The sequence below is a fragment of the Thunnus maccoyii genome, chromosome 22, assembly GCF_910596095.1.
Source record: "Thunnus maccoyii chromosome 22, fThuMac1.1, whole genome shotgun sequence".
Classification (NCBI taxonomy): domain Eukaryota; kingdom Metazoa; phylum Chordata; class Actinopteri; order Scombriformes; family Scombridae; genus Thunnus; species Thunnus maccoyii.
In genome coordinates, this window is record NC_056554.1 from 8,997,259 (window position 1) to 9,019,344 (window position 22,086).

Here is a 22,086-nt window from a genome sequence, read left to right on the forward strand (position 1 = left end):
GAGAGTAAATCCCTGTGTTACAGGTGAAACATGCCCAAAAGTAGTCATCGCACTGAACCAACTCATCCCTCAAGCCCAACTACTCTGGTTTGCTTATTTGATGTTCCAGTGAATGTCTGTGCTGTGTTTGGTGGTTTGGATATTTGGAATGGAACAGTTTCAGGTAAACAAAGTTCAAACTCAGATGATTTACTTGCTGCACCACACCTTGCAGCAACTATTCAGAGTTTAAAAAAAGGTACCAATTGCGAAGAAAACACAGATGAAGCTGAATAACATTATTAAGTCAGCTTGGGGCAGCAACCTCATCTGAGACGTGGCGAGGTGTCCCATGTGACCACTCTGTGGGAGTGCAATGGTAAACAACTGTGTGCTGCGCCTCCCACCGCCTTGCCCTTGCTTAGAGGGAGATCAACTTGACACATCCACCCACCTGTCCGTTTCAAAAACCAAACTCCTGAAAAAGGTTTTCCAGTGCCTTTGATAGAAATCCAGTTTGCACTGTTACCTCCTGCTGTGCCCAAGTTCTTTATGAAGAAAAATACATTTGGGTAGTGATTTTGTATTTGTCTCATATTAAGTTATGGTGCATTGTTTGTGTCTGAATACGTAGTAAGCAACATGTGTGACAGAATTTCCCTAAACAAACTTTAAGCCAGAATTCTTGACAGGATCTGCATGAATCATATTTTTCACATCACATCTGGCCAACTGACTCCTCGTTCTGGATTCGTTTTCATTTCTTGGATTAACACGACTCCTCTCAAAGTTCAGACTCCACCGAACCTGTTCTCCAGACAGGCTCAAGTAAACCCCGAGAGCTCCAGGGAAGCTTTTCATCTAATACCCTGGTCTGAATCACTCTGCTGTGTGACAGTGTGATGGGAAAAGACAAAATGCCACAACACTCACCCAGCATCCTGCGCTTCATGGGCCCGGATGATAGATAATAAGTTATTGTGTTGTAGAAAGTCACAGACTGCAGGGTAGCTGTTGAATAAAGAGACAAACATTTGCTTTAGTCACACATCAAGAAAAATCCCAGTAACATCAAGAAGCACAATCAATATAAATAACTAAATAAGTCATGGGTATTATTGATTGTGCTCAGAGAAACAGTGGATATACAACACCCAATTCAAGCTAAATTTGTTCTAAAAACAACTGTGGCTCATAAAGAAGTACACTGTCTTGAAAGCTTGGCTGTAACTTAAGGCTTTCATATCAATTTTAACTTCTACCTGAAATTTGAAGCAGGCCCGTTAATTTCTAAAAAGCCAGTATTTTGTGAGCCATGGTATTACAATGACTCATAAGCTAAATAATAACCCATAATATGCTTAACTTTCCAACAAGGGTTCATAAAGTAATAGGTAGGTGTGATCCTTCTCAAACAGCGGGTTTTATTTTAGAATGAAACTCAAAAAATGTCAAGTATGACACATGATTCATAGCAGACCATTTCTTGAAGAAAAAAGTAATCGCTGGGGAGTATAAGAGCATGTTTTATGCTCATGCTGATCTATTCAGTCTGTGAGCAGAGAGACCAAAAACCTACTGCTAACAATCAAACTACAGTAAGATTTCAGAGTTTTCCATTCTACAACCTTTCATTCCCCCAGCACTAGCTTCCACTGGAAATTTCCTTTGCTCACAATGAAAAAGGCTCAAGTCACATTGCTGCCAAACAGCATTTCTAAAGCAAGATCTCTTGATCTCAAAATAAGTGCGATCAAAAATGGCGTTACCACAATACTTTTGAGAGTTGCTCCTAACAAACATCCTATAAACCCCAGTGGGTGTCAGGATTTGTGAATCGTGGGATGCTGTGTAATGAACAGAGTGAGTGACGGCTCACAATGAATACGTGACACCTCAGCGTTGCATCTGAAACACTTAGTGAATGTGGGAGGATTTTTTCAACAATAGTGGAGGCTAAATTAAAGGGTTATTTTTGCAGTTTCATCACTAGAATTTGTGCCTGATTAATATAACAGTCACGCTACAGTTTTTGCAGCAATGGGGATGGGCTTTTATGGCATTTGATGACCTTGTCTGATGCAGATGTAGACAGATCATATGAGGGCATCTACAGCTACAATGTGTAATGTCAAACTTTTGTGATTCGGAGAAGTCTGATTAGAATCCCAACCTCATAGAGATAGCTACTCTCACTAACTCCCAATTATTTTTTTCCTGGGTTGTCATATTATCCAGTGATTTCTAAAGATATTTAAAGAACAACATAAACCACAACAGAATATGAAAACCTTTGAGGATCAACGAAGAAACATCATGTGCTTGTTCAAAATACAGGTTGTGATTTTGTTTGTAAGTTCTGTAATCCTGACTCAACACCCCTGCAAAATCAGAGAACCACGAACAACGCCTACATGCAGCAATCAAAACTAAACTATACTATATATCTTGGCTACTGACCTTTCAGCTAAAGTACCACACATGAATTTTGTTTTCCAGTAACTGCTGCACAATGTACCCAGTTGATTTCTAAATTGCTTTTCAGACTTGATTTCCTCATTATAATCGACACAACACACCAGACTTTATGACGACCCTAATAAAATGTTGTGAAGTTGGACACACTAGCAGCTTTACTGCATCACTGAATGTAAAGTGCTTTGGGGCAGGCTTGTAATAAAGTGTGGTGAAGATAGGTCAAAAACTGCTAAGGCAAACCAGTTTATGAAATCTGTGTGATAATCCATCACGGGAGAGTGAAATCAAAATGTTCATTTACAATCTGGGTGCATGTAGACACGAGAGCTCATGCATCCCTGACAATCACAACGAACATCTGCTGGGAGGCATGTGAAAAGGAGGCAGCAGCAGCCGAGAAGGAATTACAGATACATGGAGGCTTTTTTTTTCTTTGGAGGGTGGAAAGAAATTAGGAATAAATATTTTATTTCTTGATTTCCTGCAGCAGATGTAGATACACGCCATATGGTGCCATTTGGTAGACAAAATACATTTTGGCCTGGTTTGTTTTTTTGGCAGTTTGACTTTAGAGCTTTTCCCATCTGTCCAACAGCAGGGCACAGATGTTAATGAGCTCGATGGACAACATGAAAACTTTTGCAGGAAAGGACTTCATCTTCACCACGTTAAAATCAAAGTACTGGGTAACATCAATAGCCTAGATTAACGCTTGTGATAAAAGATGTAAAGAAAATCACTTTAGGCTGATACATCTATGCTGCTGAGTGGAGGCTAAAATGAAAGCAACCATATTCGAAACGTGCAATTTCATGCCTGAATTGCATTTGTAAAAGAGTTACGAGCGTGCCTACGGCGCTGGGGGAAAATATTGGTTGCTGCAAGACAGAAGCAACAAAGAGGCTGATGGTTTTTGGGGAGGGGTGTTGAGCAATGGCTCTCTCTGTCTGGCTTAAACTGTCTCATAAATCCTGAATGCCAGCGTGATGCCAATTAGCGACCATCCCCTGGGCAGATGAAGTGGAGGACACTGATGAAAACAAGACTGCAGAGGAATTTTGACCAAATGGCAGAAGGTTAACCTAGATGCTGGTACAACACAAACATGTGACAGTCAAATCAGTAGTTTGAGGTAAAAAGGCCACATACCTAACATTTCTGTTGGGTCTTTCTTCAGTAAAGTGACAAGAGGGTAAAAACTCTTTTACTACAGAACCAGTAGTGGATCAGGCTAACATAAACTAATAAAAGATGTAAAGGCAGTCTGCCTATTAGGCAAAATATGTCCTCACAAATCCACAATAACAGCAGTGCTGGGAGTTCATTTCTAAACATGGACATTAAAACACTATTAAAGGCCCCATGAAATGGAAGTTAGAGTGTCTTTAGGTTCTGTACTGTGATGGATTTCACATTGAAATGGAATATTTGAGCGGTGTACAGTTATGAGAGGGATTTAAATCAAATCCTTTGCAGTCGATTGGACTGCTTAAAATTGGGCGGGGCTTTGAGGTCTTTGAGTTTAGCGCAATTCAGAGCTGCAGAGGACTGCTGGCTCCACACTCTCCTCCCTCACCTGTTGTTAGATCAGGAGGAGGACGAAGGAGAAATGAATGATTTAGACCTCACACATCTCTTTCTATCTCGCTCCATATTGCTCTGTTAGCTACTACGACCCACAAATGGTGAAGTGCAGTTTTATATGACCAGTGTGGCTAGCTACTTGCCCAAAGTCACATTTGATTGGATGAACTTTTGAAAACACCCCTGAGTGCAGGATGAGTCATCAAACATTGAAACCATTTTACAGGAAGACAAAAGACAGGGATGTTCATGTAAAAATACTCTGATACTGATTTTTTTGACATATATTTGGCATATAACAAGAGATAAATGAACAATTAACACGAGGACACAGGATAAAAACTGGGAAAAGGTATTTTTCATCTCATGGGGCCTTTATGAAGGCAGTTATGAAAGAAATGCTATCAAAAAAAGAAAAACAAAAAGAAAAAATGCATATTAAGAGCTTCAGGACATTTCTGACTAGTTCTGTTGGCTTTCCCCAGGCACGCCAGAGCCAAGTAAGCATCGCTCAGGCCATAATGAGCGGAGGGAGCGCCGAACGCACTTAGAGAGAGGACTGTGCCTTGCGGTAATGTGCCAGTTCATTACATTTTGCGACAGTGCAAGCTGCGTGCTCCGAGCATTTCCTCTGTTCAGTTACTCAGCTCAATTTAAGGTAATGTGGGTTACATAAATACTGGAGACAGCCTAAGGAGGAGTCTTTGGGAGTACTCTAATGCACACCAGCACCATGTTCTCACAAATGTTGGTCTCCTACCAGCAGTTGACAAGCTGAAGAATCAAGAAAATGAAGAGATGAGAAACGAATATTTGGCAGGAGGGCTTCTTGATTTATCAACTCTTGGTTATGTCTGACTACTACACCTGACTCTTTGTTCAAATATTCTGCCTGGGTTTGTCAGGAAAGCTTGGAAACTCTGCATTGTCTTGAAAATCACTTTAGCAATAAGGTTTCCACAGATTGTACGGCCAAAACTAATCAGTGGAGGATCTATTTTTCCTAAAAGTAGTTAAAGCAAAAAAACAGGACACAAGCTTTTCATCTCATGGCTAAATACAGCTACTACAGCTGGTGTTTTTAATTAAATGAAATAAAGTTATCTAACAGGCTGTTCCTTGGAATCCTGTCTGCTACTTCTAAAGTTTCCATTACAGAAAAGGTCGATATCTGCAAACATCAGATCCCTCTAACTGTAAGGGACAAAATACTCACCTGTAGAAGTAGGAACAGCCTCGCACTGTGTTGTGTGTGAAATGCTCTTGGCTCTTCTCATTCCCAAAGTCCTCCAGGGGGTCGGACCACAGCAGGTCGCACATTGGTCCATATGCTGGAGGCTCTTTGAATCTGTCTAGCTGTGAAGGAAAATGTAAGGACTCTTGTCAGCTTGTTCGACTGGAAAAAACTACACATACTATTGCAGAGAAAATATTTTGCTTTTTCTGTAAAAGCCATGTTGGCTTGTCATAATGAAATCGTGAGTCCAACTAACATGTTCACTGAAGTGATTCTGAATTCTAGTCAAGGTAGAAAGGAATATTTAGGAAACACAGTATGGAGGACGTGTTAAAGACAGTGCTCATCTTTTAGTACCTAGAAGGCTTTTTTTTTGGAAAGCCATGAAAAAAAAACTCAATGGCAGCCATTCTCTTAGAGCAATGAACATAAATGACTTTGCTTTCAGCCAGGGATAGCGCTTTCTCGAACAAAAGCTTGTGGATTACTGGATGGGTAGCATGATGGACACTTCAATTGAGCTAATTCTATTATGCATGCCCTCTGATTGCAGCCACAAAATCCATTTGGAATTATTGAATTAGTTTGAAAGCAGGATCCGACTCTTCCAACATTTTTTAATGAGAGTGAGGACCAGACTAGTGCTTACAATCCCCCGTGTCCAAGTCCTGAGCAGTATTTGAGAAAGATCTGGGAGAATCCACATCATGCTTTGTAACTACGGTTGTTATTGTCATAGCACATCCTACTAAAACAATACAATTTTTCCCTCATTAACTTTGACTTAATGCAGGAAATACATGAAGTGAACAGGAAGCTCAGATTTTCAACAAATGATCTGTATTTTTAAAGCCATTAAGGGCCACCTGCTGTTAAAAACACAGACAGACACACACACACACAAACACACTCAGACTGCAGCTTTATGAAATAATAAGAGAAAATGGTCTCGAATCAGACACATACTTTCCTGATGTCGTCAAGATTTGTGATTTCTGGAGACAGTCCTCCGTGTACACACAGGAACTGCTGGTTCATAAGTGCAGCCAGGGGAAGGCAGTCGAAGGCGTCCATACATGCGTCATACACCCTCTCTGAATACTTAATTCTACCTGTCATGGGGGGAAACAGGGCAGGGAAGGAAGAGCATGCCAAGTCAAACAACGTTGCTCTCATACATTGGGGCAGTGTGCTAGTCTGGGACGGAAAGGCTATTCAAAGTGCCAAAAACATCCCAAACACATTTTAAAAACAGCACAATTTCACAGTGCTTTTGTTTTTTTTTTTCCTACTCTGTCTGAGTCCAACTGAAATAGTTCTTCTGACATGTATAAATATCAAGAAAGGCAAAAAATCTGACTGAATCTTGCACCAGGCCAGAGGGCACTTTTAAGTGAGTGGTTGAGGTCAGTGGCTGAACTGGACGCATAATAAACAGCTTTTAGAAAGAATAACTCAGTTTTCCTTCCACTTTGTATAGATCTTCATGGACCAGACTGCTTACACTTAATTTGGATTAGGGGGAGAAAAAATGAAGTGCTGAAGCATTACTTACATTCCTGCTTAAATGTGAAATACTCTGTTAAATGTCTACATTCATGATTCCCACGCAGCAAAAACAGTGTTTTGGGGTAAAGGATCTTTAAGGCCCACAAGTACAGCACACACTGAAACAAAGAAGAACAAGAAAGGATTGGAGAAAGGTTAGTTTGTCATCTTTAAATAACACTGGAAACATGAACCATGAAGTCAGACTTTGTCAATTCCACAGAGGGCATAATACAAGCAATTCTGCTTATGATGAAACATTCATGCGGTACACTTTGTGGCACGTTTCAAGCGTGCTCGAATAGATGACAAACCTTCAGAGGAAGCATCAGAAGACAGGCACGGCACACTCCATTAAAATATGTTTTATTAATAAAAGTATAATGTTTCAGACGATGAGATGACAGGAAATATATATCCGAGTAAATTCCAACCCACAGTCTCAGATTAAACACATGTATTTTGCCTCATATTTAAACTCTCTCTCTACATAACCTTAAGCTATACCGTGACATTTGCAATCCAGGCTACATTTGAAGTTATTACAAAAGCCTATTACCACTCCATCTGCAGCCTGATTTGATCTGCGCTCAAAGAAAGCTATTAATAAACACAGTTTCGGTTGGCACATGGTGTGTGTCACACTTGATTAGACCCTTGTGAGGACAAAAACAAATACACAGGACTCACTTCAATACTGAAATACCCTCTGTCAACGTAGTCCCCCAGGAAAAGGTAGCGCGTGGATGCTGGTGATCCTCCTACTTCAAACAGCTTCATCAGGTCAAAGAACTGCCCATGGATGTCTCCACACACTGGAATGAGATAGAAAGAGGGACAAAAGCACATCAGGATAACAGCTATTTTTACTGCTGAGAAACAGCAGATGAAAGTCTCTATCACACTGTGAGAGGCTATTTGCTTATTTCCATATTTTCCATCATAGGTGAAGAGCTTCAACAATAGTACAGTATCCCAGTAAACATGGGATATAGGACCATAAAGGATGCCATACATACTGTATATATAGTATCCTAGACTCTGGAAAACCTGCTTCTACAGTGGCTTTTCATAATTATACAGACATCTTGCTATTTAGTTTAACAGTTATCTTATTTGATTTAATAATGTGAACTTAATTTGTGTAAACTGCTCATTTGTAAGTGAACAAGGCACCATTAAAGACAGACCACAGTCCTCTGTCAGCTCTAAAGCCCACGCTTACATCAGGAAATTATGCAAAGGACAGAACAGAACAGAACAGTACATGCAAACAATGCTGATTTGTACAGAACTGGCCAGAAAACAGGCGCTTTTCCTAACTTGAAACATTTCCTAAATTGAGGATTTTAAATCTTAACTCCATTTACTTCAAAGCCAAATAAGAAAACTTGAACATAGTGACAAGTCACATTCGTAGTTAGTTAGCTGTCATGTCATCACAAACAAGCTCTATCAAACTTGTTCTTTTAAGAATTACCAAGATTAAATTTTAATACTTCAGTGCAAACTATTTTTATATAATGTAGCTTTCCAACATGGAAAGGAATCACAAGAACTGGCTTCAGTGTACAGTTTTGTGCCTCGCTTTTCTGCCACATCCTCTTTTAGCCTCTTTATAACCTTGAGGTGGTTCAACTGGCTAGTAAGACTTAATTTGAACGCACCTTGCCAAATACACAAATTCATTGGCTGAAAGCACTGGAAAGCTTTCAGTTGTATCCATTTCTAAACATGTCCTGTTAAGTTAACTGTTGTTACAAATCTGGCTTGTCACAGCAATTACAAACAGATAATTGCTAAGAACATGTTCGGCTGACCATAATAGTACTGACAGTCTGTTATTCCACTTGAATTCCCAGTAAATTTATCACAATCAAATCCTCTTTATCACTTGAATTACGTTGATGTAGTGTCATATCAAATCTATACAGCCACTAACAGCAAACCAGGCAGCTGTTAAATAGTGTCCAGGGAGAGTTTTGGGGATGAAAACATCCGTGTCAGAAATCTGCAACTCAATGTGGATTGGTTTTGTATGACCTTATGTGACCCCATACTCTATCACTCCCTGGGGAGACAGAAAGAGCAGAGGCCATCTGAGATTTGCTGCTTAGTCGCCATTGACTGACAGCATGCATGAGAGGTCATCTGATTAAAGAGCCTTGGGTCAACTTTGTAGATTCTCTAAAGGTCAGTTTGAGGGGTCGATTACACCTGAACCTATTACTTATTGATAAATTTCTTTCTATTTTCTTTCTTTCTATTTTAAATTTCTAAATCAAAAGAAAAGAAAAGAAAATGTGTCCACAGTATGTTCAAGGTTGTTGAATGGCCTCTAATAGAAGATTTACCCATGACCACTGTCATTGAGGGTTTGGGTTTCAACAGATACAGTACCAAGACATTTAAAGATGATACTAGAGAAATGCTATACAGAGGAATTTTTATATTATGTATGTTTGAATGTATAAATGTGGCAACTGCTGATCTTGTTTTAGCTACATTATCATCTTAATGTGTGTGGGTTTTTGTTTGTTTTTAAGAGCTATGCTGAGGCAAATTCCTGTCAACTGTGTTGACATGGCAATAGAGTATTGATTGACTGATTGATTGACTGAGCATGGCATCCGCTTCTGATGTCAAAGTGCTGCAGTTCATCTATTCTTCAAGCAATATGCAAGCAATTAACAACAGGGTGAATAGATGGAAATCTATTTGAAAAGGACACAGATTCTTTTTACGCATGGCTGTTTGTCACTTTATGAACTGTATCTAGCGCCGAGAATTACAATAAGAGCCTGTGAAAAGTCTTTCAGAGAGATACCCAATTAGTGGGAGCTGGAGGACAGCGCTGGAGAGCAATTATCTGAAGTTACGAGCCTCATGAGACAGCTCTGCGAATCAGCTCTCCTTGACTGTATCGTAAACCTCCGCTTTACCATTTGTCTTTTATTAAACCCACACTGTGTAACTGTTTAAATCCACAGTAGGAACCGACTTCAAAAAGGAGCCTTGTTATTTGTGTCCGATTTGTAAAGATGTCCTTACTCCCTCTTGCAATCAAGTCAACTCTGCTTCAAACATGTGGCGCTGAGCTATTTTAGATTGGTTGTAAGGTTCCTGGAAAATTGATTTAATGGAACAAAAAACGCTCAAATGGTGCTTCAATAAATACAATTCAATTGTATTACTATTTATTAAAGGAAGAGTCAGTCATTCTGGACAAAGATTGTTGGTATTTGAACTAAACACCCAAACAAATACACCCCCTCCCTTTGTGCTCCTTCAGAATCTCCACCCCCCAAATTCATGGATTGGCATTGCCAAGGCAACGACCACAAGAAAAATATGGCGGAATCCAGAGAGATGCGAAACTGTAGAGTCACTTCTGTTCCTCTCACACTTTATCATGGGCGGGGAAAAAAATTGTCTCATGTGAGCACCACAGTCCATCCACACACTCTGTGGCCTCCCCACTCCACGTCTGTCCTCTCATCTCCCCAGGAGCTGAGACTGTCTCAGATTCAGTGTGGATTGATACATTTAATAAAATGGAAATGTATCTATTCTGTGAAAAAACACTTTCTATGTGAATTGGCCATGACCTCTTTCTCTCCAGTTCACCAGCCCTCCCACCATTGGCTGGTGGTGTCCTCACACAGACAGCTGCTCTGATGACTTCCCCCTTTCCTGTGAACGAGCAGCAACACCCTCTGTTGATTGGCTAGATTGCTGTTTTGTGGCTCAGCCCAAGTCACTTTGTATTTTTCCCATTTACAGAGCCAGTGCTCTCTATGAACACTGGATATTTTTTCAGCGCATACACAGACTGGACTGTGAGGAGATATTTTCTGAATTTGACAAAAAGTGTATTGAACAATCTTTCTCCAGAATGACTGACTCTGCCTTTAATAAAGTATTGCTGCTGTTTGAAAGTAACACCAAAATGATCACACTATCTGTAGTTGGTATCATTATTTACATTATTTACTGTACTGTATGTAGTAGAAGATATTGCATTCCTTGATGACATGTTGGAGGTTTGGGTTGACAAAAACAGGTAGTCTGCAGCTCTTTATCTAACCAGATGTGGCAGCTTTGTAACCTGATGCGCCAGATGGTTTGTTACACAGAACCATCTGAAGAAGTCGTCCATGGAAACTGTTTGAGAAGGGCAGGCACTTTCAAAAAAATACTTGGCAAGTGATTGGATGAACCATCTGTCTATCACTACCTTGCGAGGCAGCTGGATTCGCAACGCTGATTGGTCCATATTTTACCAGTAATCCCATGCTAAATTATTTTTGTAAAACTAATTTTTATCAATAATAAGTTACAGAAAGCAGTGCACGACTATGTAGGTGATATATTCTTCAGTTAAAACAAGTGAAACTTATGTTTGTTAAGTAAGTACAGCCCTTTATATTTTTGTAACTGATAGAGACGTGTCCTTTTCAAGAACATAAAGTTTTGGAGTTTGGTTTTGTCTTGAGTAGTCTACAAGTTTAGTCTCATCTAATTCATGTCCTTTAGATAAGCATATTTTTTGTACAAAATGATGATGTTTGCTCTTTTAAATTTTGTTTGGCCGTGTGTTCAATATTGACAGGCTGACTGGGAGCAGCATTTTTGTAATTATTCAATGCATTCATTTAATTTATGATTCAAATACCTAATTTACTTGGATTGTGAGGTAAGAAAAAGCCAATCCAACTGTTTAAATAAACCATTAATTTGAGAACAACATGTACTTGTCTGAAAATCTATGAAGGAAACTAAAACCTACATTGCTTGTATGAACCAAATGAGCCTCAGAAAGAAACCTGTTAAATCCCAACTGAATAATTTAACATTACATTGTTATTAAAACAAGTACACTGTGCTTTGCTGTGGGTAAACAAGGTAATGTACTGTACTACTTGATACCAAGGAGCAATAAAATGTGCCTAAATATTTTAAAAAAGGACAACACAACTAGGCAATCCAAAGTGATTCATTTTGCTTCATCTAGAAGGGTGTGTGATGCTAAGGCTGGTTATTGCTATGGAAACATCCCAATGGCATCGAAGCCTTTCAACAATGGCAGTTTATATCACAGAGAGAAAATCTAAGCTGCTGCTGACCTGATAAAGAGCATCTATGAGTATCACCAATGGCAACAATGCAGTGAATACCATTGTGTAGAAACACACAGGCGGATGCAAAATGCAACAATCTTCTCTGTAAAGTAATTGCTCAATAAATATTCTCATTAAACAGTGCTGTAGAGACCACCAAGAGAGCAATTATTGGGACAATCCAGTGTTTACAGCTTGCTACTGAAATGTGGGGGCTGTGAGCTTTCTTTAAATTCACAGTCCTCTCAGGGAAATAAACAATATTTTCATGTTTTTAGAAATCTGCAGGAGGGAGTCCAGTGAGGGAGTAAGAGCCTGCAATTTCACCTGAAGCACACGTCGAACACACTGTGTGTGGGAGGACTGTACCTCCAGCTGACCTTTTGGAAAGTTGTCACTTGCTGGCGAAGAAAACAGCAGAGCGACACAGCAATGGCGATAGTGCAATCACTGGCCAAAAAGATCCGATGTAATGGTCACTGTGAATTGTAGTCGCCTCATTTGTGTGAGCGCGGGCGACACTGGTCGATGCAAATCAAACAGAAACGCTACAACGGCTCACTCCTCCAGCTCAGGCTCTGCTTTATCACAGCATAAAACACAAATCCATCCATCGCTCTGTTCCAGTACACCTACAGACATGCATTGCCTCCCTCCCTCTTGTCACACAACACACAAGAACGAGGTGAAAACCAAAGCCCACATAAGAAGAGCAGGTGGGAGTACATTATCTGGAGTGAGAAACAATTTGTTCTGGCCATCTCCTGCTTGTGCGCTAAAGTGATCTCCCTGAGTAGCAGCATATCAGCGGGCAGCAGCTATTGAGTGGGTGGTGGGCATTACACAACCTGGCTTCAGAACCTACACAGGCCACTCCAAAGGCCGAGCTCATTGAGTGAGAGAAATCCACAGTGAGGCAGACTGTGCCAGATCATGTTTTGATTGAGACTGGATGAGAACAATACCCTCCGTTTTATGATGGAGCTCTCTGACAGTTTACTGTATACCCTGCGGAGCATGCATTTATGCAAAGGCGGAGGTGGAGCCAGCAATCTGTTATGAACATCAAACTGTCTATAATGTTTACAAAACTGCTATTACCACAACACACAACAGCAGCACCAAGATATGTCAATGTCAATGATTTAAAGTTGGATTTTGAAGAGCTGAACGAACTCTGAATATTAATACTAATGATGTGAACCACTGGTTCCCAACCTACCCATGACCCCTCATCACAGGTTGTACATGTCTATAAACCTTGAATGGTTTCATTTTTAGAGGTCAGAAGAGATAAAACTCACCAGTATTTCATATGAAAAAGATTTGAGAAGAAAAAAAAATGTTGTGCACAGAAATATTTTTCTTCTTTCCTAAGTTTTCAACCCCTCTGGTTTATCTTGTGAGATCTTGGGAGGGTCCTGACACCCAGATTGGGAACCACTGGTGCAAACCATGTTGGTAAAATCCATTAAATCCCAACCAATACTAGATTTTTGAGGCTGATAGAAATCGGTATTTGAGACAAAAAAATCTGATAATATTACAGTATATCAGTCCTTCATCAGAGTAGTACCACCCAAAAACATCTGGTGAATAAAGCATGGTGTAATGGGGAGCTGTGAGACATGTTTCAATTTTGATTGACTAGGAAGATATTATATCAATATCATGACATGAGACTAGATATCATAAATTTTGGACATCGTAATACTGTGATATGGCATAAATGTTGTCTTTTCCTGGTTTTAAAGGCTGCATTACAGTAAAGTAATGTAATTTTCTGAACTTACCAGACTGTTCTTTACTCATTATGTCCACATTACTGATGATAATATATCAAAAATCTATTTGTGTAAATATTTTGTGAAAGCAACTATAGTCATCCCTACAATATTGTCATAAAATTGATATCAAGGTATTTGGTCAAAAATGTTGTGATATTTGATTTTGTTCATATCGACCAGCCCTAAACAGTTTTTTTTTTTCTTTCCTGACTTTCCAAACGAATCATTTCATGACACCTCTGGTTTATCTTTAAATGTTTAAACTGGAATATCTAGCCCAACAGATACTGGATTTTTGTGGCTGATACCAATTTTGATATTTGAAAAAATACAAAATTGATATAGAAGCTGATTTCTTTTTTTTTTACAGAAACATACTAAATTTAAAAGAAATGTTGCACAACTCATCAGGGTACTGTCACTCGAAAACAGCCAAGAAAAAAACCCCATTAAACATTACAAGTGTTTCAGTGATTCTACTGTGCAGTGTTACCTCAACATCTAGTGAAAAATATAACTTTTTAAGTTTCAAAGTGTTGTAGCTTGTGTTATAGATTAAGCTCTGACATGGTCGAGCACCAGGACTAGAAACAGGTGTATGAACTGTGACAAAGCTTGCTGTTGCCTGGTGATGTGGCTGTACAAGCTTTATTGATGGGTGACTTGTGCGAAGGCCATGGGAGCAGCTTGTACTCGGTGGCCTAAGCCAGCTCCGTTCGTCACGCACCCCTCCTTCCATGAAAACCCCACCTGCCATCTGGCCCAACCAGGAAGTGACTATGTGAGTGTGAGAAGCACAGAGAGAGAGAGGGAGAGAGAGAGAGAGAGAGAGAGAGAGAGAGAGAGAGAGAGAGAGGGAGAGAGAGAGAGAGAGAGAGAGGGAGAGAGAGAGAGAGAGAGATAGCACACATGTCATGGAGCTTTGCATCTATGATAAATATTTACATACTAATTTGCTGACCATGTGTCGTGCTGCAATAGGGGTTGTGTTAACGGGGAATGAGAGAGAGAGAGAGAGAGAGGGAGAGAGAGTATAAGGGAGATAGAGAGAGAGAGAGAGAGAGAGAAAAACAGATTCTGAGCATGAAACAGAAGGATAAAACATGGCAGACAGAGGGAAGAGGCCAGTGCTGAGAGAAAGAAAGAAATGTTTATAGAGAACAGTCTGTGGAGTTCGGGAGCGTGCGTGTGAGGGAAACACAGCAGGAGCACGGGAACGCGCAACAGAGAAATCCTTGTTGAAAAGGAGTACTGAGTGGGAGAGGGGTTGAGACAGGGGTGTTGAGTGGGAGGCAAAGAAGTGCTTCATTGCCACGCTGGTATACACAAATGCACGCACACACACACAGCTCCTCAGGATCCTCCGCTTCCACACAGAACAGAAGCAGTCCGCTGTTTCTATGTAAAACAACAAAACGCAGGAGTTTTACTGGCCAATCCATCACTTCTACTGTTATAAAAATCTAAAATCGAGACATGTTAGTTTGTGACATACTAGCTTCTCAGAATTTGAAAGACAATCTGACCACAGCGGAAGGTCAGCATTAGAGCACATTTACACACAAGAGAAAACCAGAAAACCAGATTGTGAACCGTCTAAAGCAGGATATCATATCACATTTTTACATGTCTTGCAATAGTCTGATTAACTCCCTAATTTGCGTCATTTGGTAGTTATCAAGATCTCTTCTCTTCCCACATATTTTCAGTGCATTTAAGTTCATATCTTATATAAGAGCTACTGTCACTTCAACAGATTTTTTTTTTTTTTTTCCCTCTGAGCTCCGGTGCAGTCTCTGAGAAAGATCACAGCTTTTACTTATTGTGCATATGTGTTTAGGTTTTGTAAATAGCCTACTGTTTGGCTGTGGAAATGAACTTGTTTAGTGGTGTTTAGTTTAAAGTTGGAGTGTGGAGCTTTTGTCTCCCCCTTCTGCCAGTGAGAGAAATTACAAAAACACTATCGACGTGCTTATGTCATAGGCTTCGCATAACCTACTCTGTTGCTACTGTTGCGGCTGTAAAATGGGGGATAAATTGTTTTGAGTGTCACCCCGCAAAATGACTCGTTTCACTATCAGAATTTTATCCATTTGGTCCGATAACATTTGGAAAGTCTAGAGGAGCCGTGCGGTTAAATTATTTTATCCCCATTCAAGTTAGCTAACTGGAAGTTAGCCGGCAAAAGTCTCTAGTGCGTGGGCAGAGCATGCATTCATCCAGGCAGCGCAGTAATACCAAACCCGACACCAGATTAAAAACTCCAAAATACTGTGAAATAGAGAGATATGTATCTGGTGGTGATAGGCTTAATCAGCATTGTGTGAACTCGTGCGGCTTGAATGTAACGGATGTTGATGTATATGTAAACGTTCCACACTGGTTTAAACCGGAAGATCAACACAGTTTTGTTGAATTTCAATCTGAGTTAGAAATTAATTGCTACAACGGGTGACTTTTTTTTTCCCCCTTTCATCATCCAGTGATACTTTGTCATGCACCTGTCATTAACCACTCAAAAACCTTTAAGTTAGAAAGCTTGTTAATATGTATAACTGTCTGAATTTTCATCAGAAATCTAGCTGTGTTAAACAGGACGAACACGGCTCCGACCTGTTTGCACCTTTTAGTTTATCTCTCCTCCACAGCTAGACAAGATATTCTCTTATCAAAATGGCCTCAGTAAACACTGGAGACCCATGCTTTTGTTTAAAAAAGGACCGTGCATTCATGAATTTAAGTGTGTGCGATGCCTGCCAAATATGAGCGTAGTCCTCTGTGGACTATATTTTGGGAATGGTCTTGTATTAGTAAATGATGGGTTGCCATAGATCCTTTGAGTAGGTCTCTGCCTCTGATTACAACAACATCAAAGAAGCCTCATCAGAAAGTCTAATGGAGGAACAGGGCACTTGACCAGGAAGAAAGACAACAATAGATGCACTGGGTCTGTGCATATGCATCAGCGAGCCTCCTACTACAGTATGTTCCTCCACAGAGGCCAGCATGAATGAGCTCAACTTCAGCTCCAGGGCGCTGGTGATAGAATAATGCTCGACTGTAAAAAAAATTTAATAAATCTCGTGAAAAGAAATAGTGTCCACAAACAAATAACAGAAAATGTTTTAGCTTTTTATGCAGTTTGTTTTTGCATGAATGGTTTTAACAGTACGGTTGATAGCATTGATTAAAGGAGGTAAATGTTTCTTATTATCTTTTTCCAAGGTTAGCAGGCATTTTCAAAGTCAGCTGAGTAACTAAAATAGCAACAGTTTGTTGAGCTTTTCTGTGTCAGAGCAGTGTTTTAATGCATGAAGCAGCCGAGTGAGTGAGTGTCACCAAGCTTGTTGGTTTTTGGCAAATTAGATGAAGTAAACCTGTGTGTTTCTTAAAATACACTGCTGTGGCTAGCTACATAGTCCACATGTGGCCTGGAGGCACAATGAGTCACTTAATTAAGAAAATTAAGTTTTCATACTGTTTTACACATGCAGTTCTCTCTTAGGAGAGCCCAGTGTGTGTGTGTTTTATTCAAATCCACGTGTATCTGCTAGTATTCAAACAGTTAGGGCTGCACAAGTCATTGTAGGTGATCGTATTGTGCAATTTTAATTGTGATGTGACTCAACAAACCTTTTTTTTTCCCTTTCATGTAAGAGTATAGAAATATTGCTTTAGTTTCTAAAAGTGAATCATCATCTGTCGTGTGTTACACTAAAAGATAAAAAACAAGCACACACTTTATTTTTTTCCTGAGTTGTTAACTGCATTCTGAAATAATAACTTGTTATTTTTTTGCATTTTGGCAAGAAGTATACAAAAGAATATACAAACATGTTTAGGTGCAAATTGCAATAACATAATCAATAATCATAATACATTTGTATTAATACATTTCAGTGGCATCATACCCTAGTGTCACCTCTTAGAAAACACTATTTTGTCAGTGAGGACCTCTGGTGACAAACACAATGTGCCACATTTGACTCCTGACCTGTCACAGGGGCTTCGATGTCCAACAGGTTCTTCTCTGAACGCAGGATTGCGGCGCCCTCTCCTATGAGCCTCAGAGCCACCGTCTCCTCCACGCGGCCCTCCTTGGTTAGGTGGGCTTTCAGCACGTCCACTTTGGGCTTCCCCTCGCTGTCAAACACCTCTTTAGCCGTCAGCCGGTGACTCGGAGGGAACGGAACAGCTGCAGGGGTGGGAAAAAAAATAAAAAAGCATCATTACAGCTGATATACTTTCATAACATATTGTGCTTTAATATACTTTTCATTGACAAAAGGCTTAGGAGGATACGCAGTTAATTCCACATCAATGAGCAAACGGCATTTAAGCTGTTTGATTAGCAGGTACTTTGTACCTTCCAGGGGATCGACTCCCTGCAGGAGAGGGAGTTAGTGTTCACTCCCTTGCTTCCAGCCCACCCTCTGAGACAATTTACCAGATTGCTGCTATGATCTGTGAGTCATTTAATTTTCAATATTTATAACAGACCCACACAGTTTCAAGCTTGCTTGGCAATATTCACAGTAAAATAAATTACACTTTGAAAATGATAATGTCTAAAAGTAGAAGTAAGTCAAAATAAGATGTCTGTCAAAAACATTTTACTATCATAAAAAGCCTTTCATATGTGCCGAAATAATGTGAGTGTATTATCCTGCAGAATTTAATATGTAACCATCTCTATATTTAGACATGATTTAAAGAATAAAAACATTTACAGACTGACGTATTTACTTATTCGTCAGTCACAATTATTTAAAAGAGTAAAATAATGAATATTTTTGAGAGTATTGGAGGCATCATGGAAATTAGAATAACCAAATCCACTACAAATCTCTGTTACTGTCAGTTTCCATAATTGGTGGCTTATAAAGGATAGCTTTTCACAGCAAATCAGTGTGCTCCAGCAATTTTGGACACAACTGACACATTGAAAAGCCTGAATCCTCTTTGCATGCATTTTAATTTAAAACAGTGAACTTTCCAATCTAATTACAGCATAAAAATAGATGGTGCCCATTTTCTGTGCAGACATTTCTTTTTTTTACAACCCCCTGATGAGCACATTACTTACTGACAGCAAAAGGTACAAAAAGCACATAATTAAAAATCATTCAATTCACCAGCCTCTTAGAGTTTAAAAAAGTAAGACATGTTCTTAATAAACGTCCACTTGTAGACTTTGCACATAGCACAAGGGTGTGACTAATGCACTAAGCAAGTAGCCAATACTGTTGAGTCGGTGGCTGTGTGTGTGTGTGTGTGTGTGTGTGTGTGTGTGTGTGTGTGTGTGTGCACATCCATCCTTCCCAAAGGTGACATCAGTGGTAATCAGACCCGCACTTTATCTGTGTCACACTGTGCTATGTGATATTTGGTATCTCAACAGCAGTATTTAAAGCTTTCTAACAGGTGTATGATGAAATTACACATTTACTGGATATGCAGAGTTAAATTCTGAATATTTTTTTTTGCGTTTCTATGGCTTTATGAGTCTAAAAGGGGTAGGCTATCTGTGAAGTGGATAACTGGTTCTGATACTGTAAGTAAAACTAATCACTATTTTTATGCTGGCGAGCTATATGGCAGAGGAATTCAATTAAAATTCAGTGAAGTCAAGTTAAAGAAAATTTCCTTGAGTAAAGATCATAATGTCTAACCTGCTTTATGATTCAGTGCCATATATATTGCAGTAGCCTAGTAGTTGTATAAACATCTGTATGTAGTCAACAATTCAATAATATTATCAGTTTTCACCAGGGGGGATTATAAATAAATAAGTACTTTAATAATAAATACATGGTCTTTTCTCATTTCAAGTAAAATAAGGGCTGCATTTCAAAATAAAATACATAATAGTGGTAGCTTGAGTTTCCTTTTCTCTTATTTTTGATTAACTCTATTTCACATCTTAACAGTCTCAGCTAATTTTATAATAAACAATCTCAACACATCTTAACAACAGCTTTAACACCTCCTTTTCGCTTTCTTTCCCTCTTATGCCCCAATCCTCCACTTTCTCTTGTTCAGTGACAGAAGTGAGCTCTAGCTTGTCCTGCTAGGGTTTTAAATCTGAAGTGTGTTCTTGTGGATCAATCATATTGGGCTCTTAGATCATTTATTTTCTGTGCCCTCGGTTCAGATTTGAGTGGGTATATTGGCTCAAAAGATTTGTGATTTGTCTCGTAGTGGCTCTTCACAATCGCCACGGTCTCCAAACATATGAGACATTCTGGTTTGTGGGAAGAAGGAACATGTAAGAGTCTGTCCATTCTTGATCAAAAGCTCTGTTTTCACTATCTACTTTTCTCTTTTTAGGGCACACCATGTGAAATTTCTTTTCTCTGACTCGCTTATTTCTCTGACTGTAGTCTCTCGTCTCGTCTCTACCCTGTGTGTGTGTGTGTGTGTGAGTATCTCACTTGAGTTGCAATGCTTTTCAGAATGCACAGATTCGATTGGCTGAGCAGCATCACGTGAGATGATTTATAACGCATGCAATTGGTCTATGAGTCTCCTGGGCTGGTAAACCAGTGCTATAAAGGCTAGAAAAGCTGTGCCAGCTAAAATAGAAACGCTCCGTCAAAATTTAATAATTCTCAATAGTTTATCGGTTATAGGTCCTGGTCGGGGTAGCACGGCGTCTGGGTCTAGACCTGGACTGCGGTCTGCCTGTTAGTGACCTTGGCTATATGGGAACTAGGATATTGTTCCTATCTCACAATGATTTGCTTCTTATCTCCTGTTTTAATGCTCTGTGTGGCATGACAGAAGTATTGTAGTGTTCTACATCTTTAAGAAACTCATTTAGTTCCTTCTATGTGCAACACCATTGATGTAGGACAACTGGCAATGTCAAGACAAAGTACTTACACCACTGCTCTTCATCTATCAAACTTTGTTCAAGCCAAACACCTCATGTCAAACACTCAACATCAGCCTAATGTCTCCACTCAGGTATCTGGGGCATTCAGAAATCCCCATCTGAGGTAGAATTACCCAAGGCCCCAGGTTGGCCTCCCCTGAGCACCTGCTGTGCAACTCTAGCCTGAAGACAGGGCCTCGGGACTTCTGACTTGTACAACTACATCACGCTGGCCCATGAGATGTTGGAAATATACGGTATCAACATTCTCGTGAATTATTATGTGTGAGCACAAAAACCCTGCGTTATTGTGGATTTTTTTTTGTCATCCTCCCTCTCTTCGTTCTTCAAAGGACATCTATGTGAAAGAGTTACAAGAGTAACGTAACTCCGTTAAAGAATAAGGCAGTGCATGTGTGTATGTTTGTGTAAATGTGCGTGTGTAGTTGCACGAGCACAAAGGGTGAGCGGCAAAAACATGACGTGAATGCGAGCGGAGCAGAGGAAAATTTAGCATTAAGTTGTCAATCTGGCAGTACATGTACAGTACAGACTACAGTTTGTCCGTTAATAAATGCAGCAGCTCCTCAAGACAAAGAAATTACTCATCTATCGAAGGGGGTTAGCCCCGAAGTTAGCAACAATGCATTAGCTTAACTTGACCAGGCTCACTTAAGGTGGACTGACTTTTAAGATTGCCTGCAATTCTCATTCTAGTGTCAATGTCAGCTGCTCTTTAACAGAGAACGGAGAAATGGTTGATGAGTCTCTTTCTTGAGTCGTCGTCATCTGAACTTCACGAGACTAATTTTATGTTATTTTCATTTATCTTTGCAAAGAATATATTCTGTTTGTGTGGAAAAGTAGCTGGTGGTGGACCCATTCCATAAACGATACATGCAACACACCTTTGGGTAAAACTATTGAGTTTAAATGAGGAGAAGGATGGGAAAACCCCATGTGTAATGGTTTGATTATGTTTCCATGAACGACAATCACCGTTAGTCAGACAGCTATTAAAATATCACCAACGGCTTGGTAAATATGCACATCCATAGGTGAGGGGAAGGTTAGCCTTTGAGTTGAGTACAAGTTGAGCAGTTTTGTGGAGGATGGGTGTTCCCACAAACACCACTGCAATTGGTTGGTAACATCAGAGTAGCTGTGGACGGTGAGCAAGCCACATCTGCTCCCACTGAAGTGACATAACATAACATATTTTAAAATTCAAACACTGAAGAATAACATTATTCTTTAATAGAAATAACCCACGTGAAAGCTGTGTTTGTTGGCGCACTGGCAACCTCTCAACACATCATCCTTTTATTTCCTACAGTCATGACAATGGAAACACTGTGAACTTTCCCCTTGTGGAATTTCTAACAGCCCTCTTATTAACAAGAGTAACACCCACCTCTGCCAAAACATTACATGGCACATTGTAATGGTAGGTTCTACACTCTAAAGAAAAAGGCG

At 39.8% G+C, this 22,086-nt stretch overlaps 1 protein-coding gene across 2 annotated transcripts in view; it reads right to left on the bottom strand.

Annotated features, from left to right (window-relative positions):
• LOC121889326 (serine/threonine-protein phosphatase 2B catalytic subunit alpha isoform) overlaps window positions 1-22,086 on the bottom strand; it is a 74,512-nt gene that overhangs the window by 24,058 nt on the left and 28,368 nt on the right. For both annotated transcript variants that reach the window (XM_042401193.1, XM_042401192.1), the window contains exons 2-7: window positions 17,728-17,928; window positions 7,517-7,641; window positions 6,834-6,945; window positions 6,245-6,390; window positions 5,258-5,397; window positions 913-990 (exon numbers count right to left, since the gene is read on the bottom strand). In XM_042401193.1, the coding sequence (XP_042257127.1) occupies window positions 913-990; window positions 5,258-5,397; window positions 6,245-6,390; window positions 6,834-6,945; window positions 7,517-7,641; window positions 17,728-17,928 (802 nt within the window). The remainder of the gene's footprint in view (window positions 1-912; window positions 991-5,257; window positions 5,398-6,244; window positions 6,391-6,833; window positions 6,946-7,516; window positions 7,642-17,727; window positions 17,929-22,086) is intronic.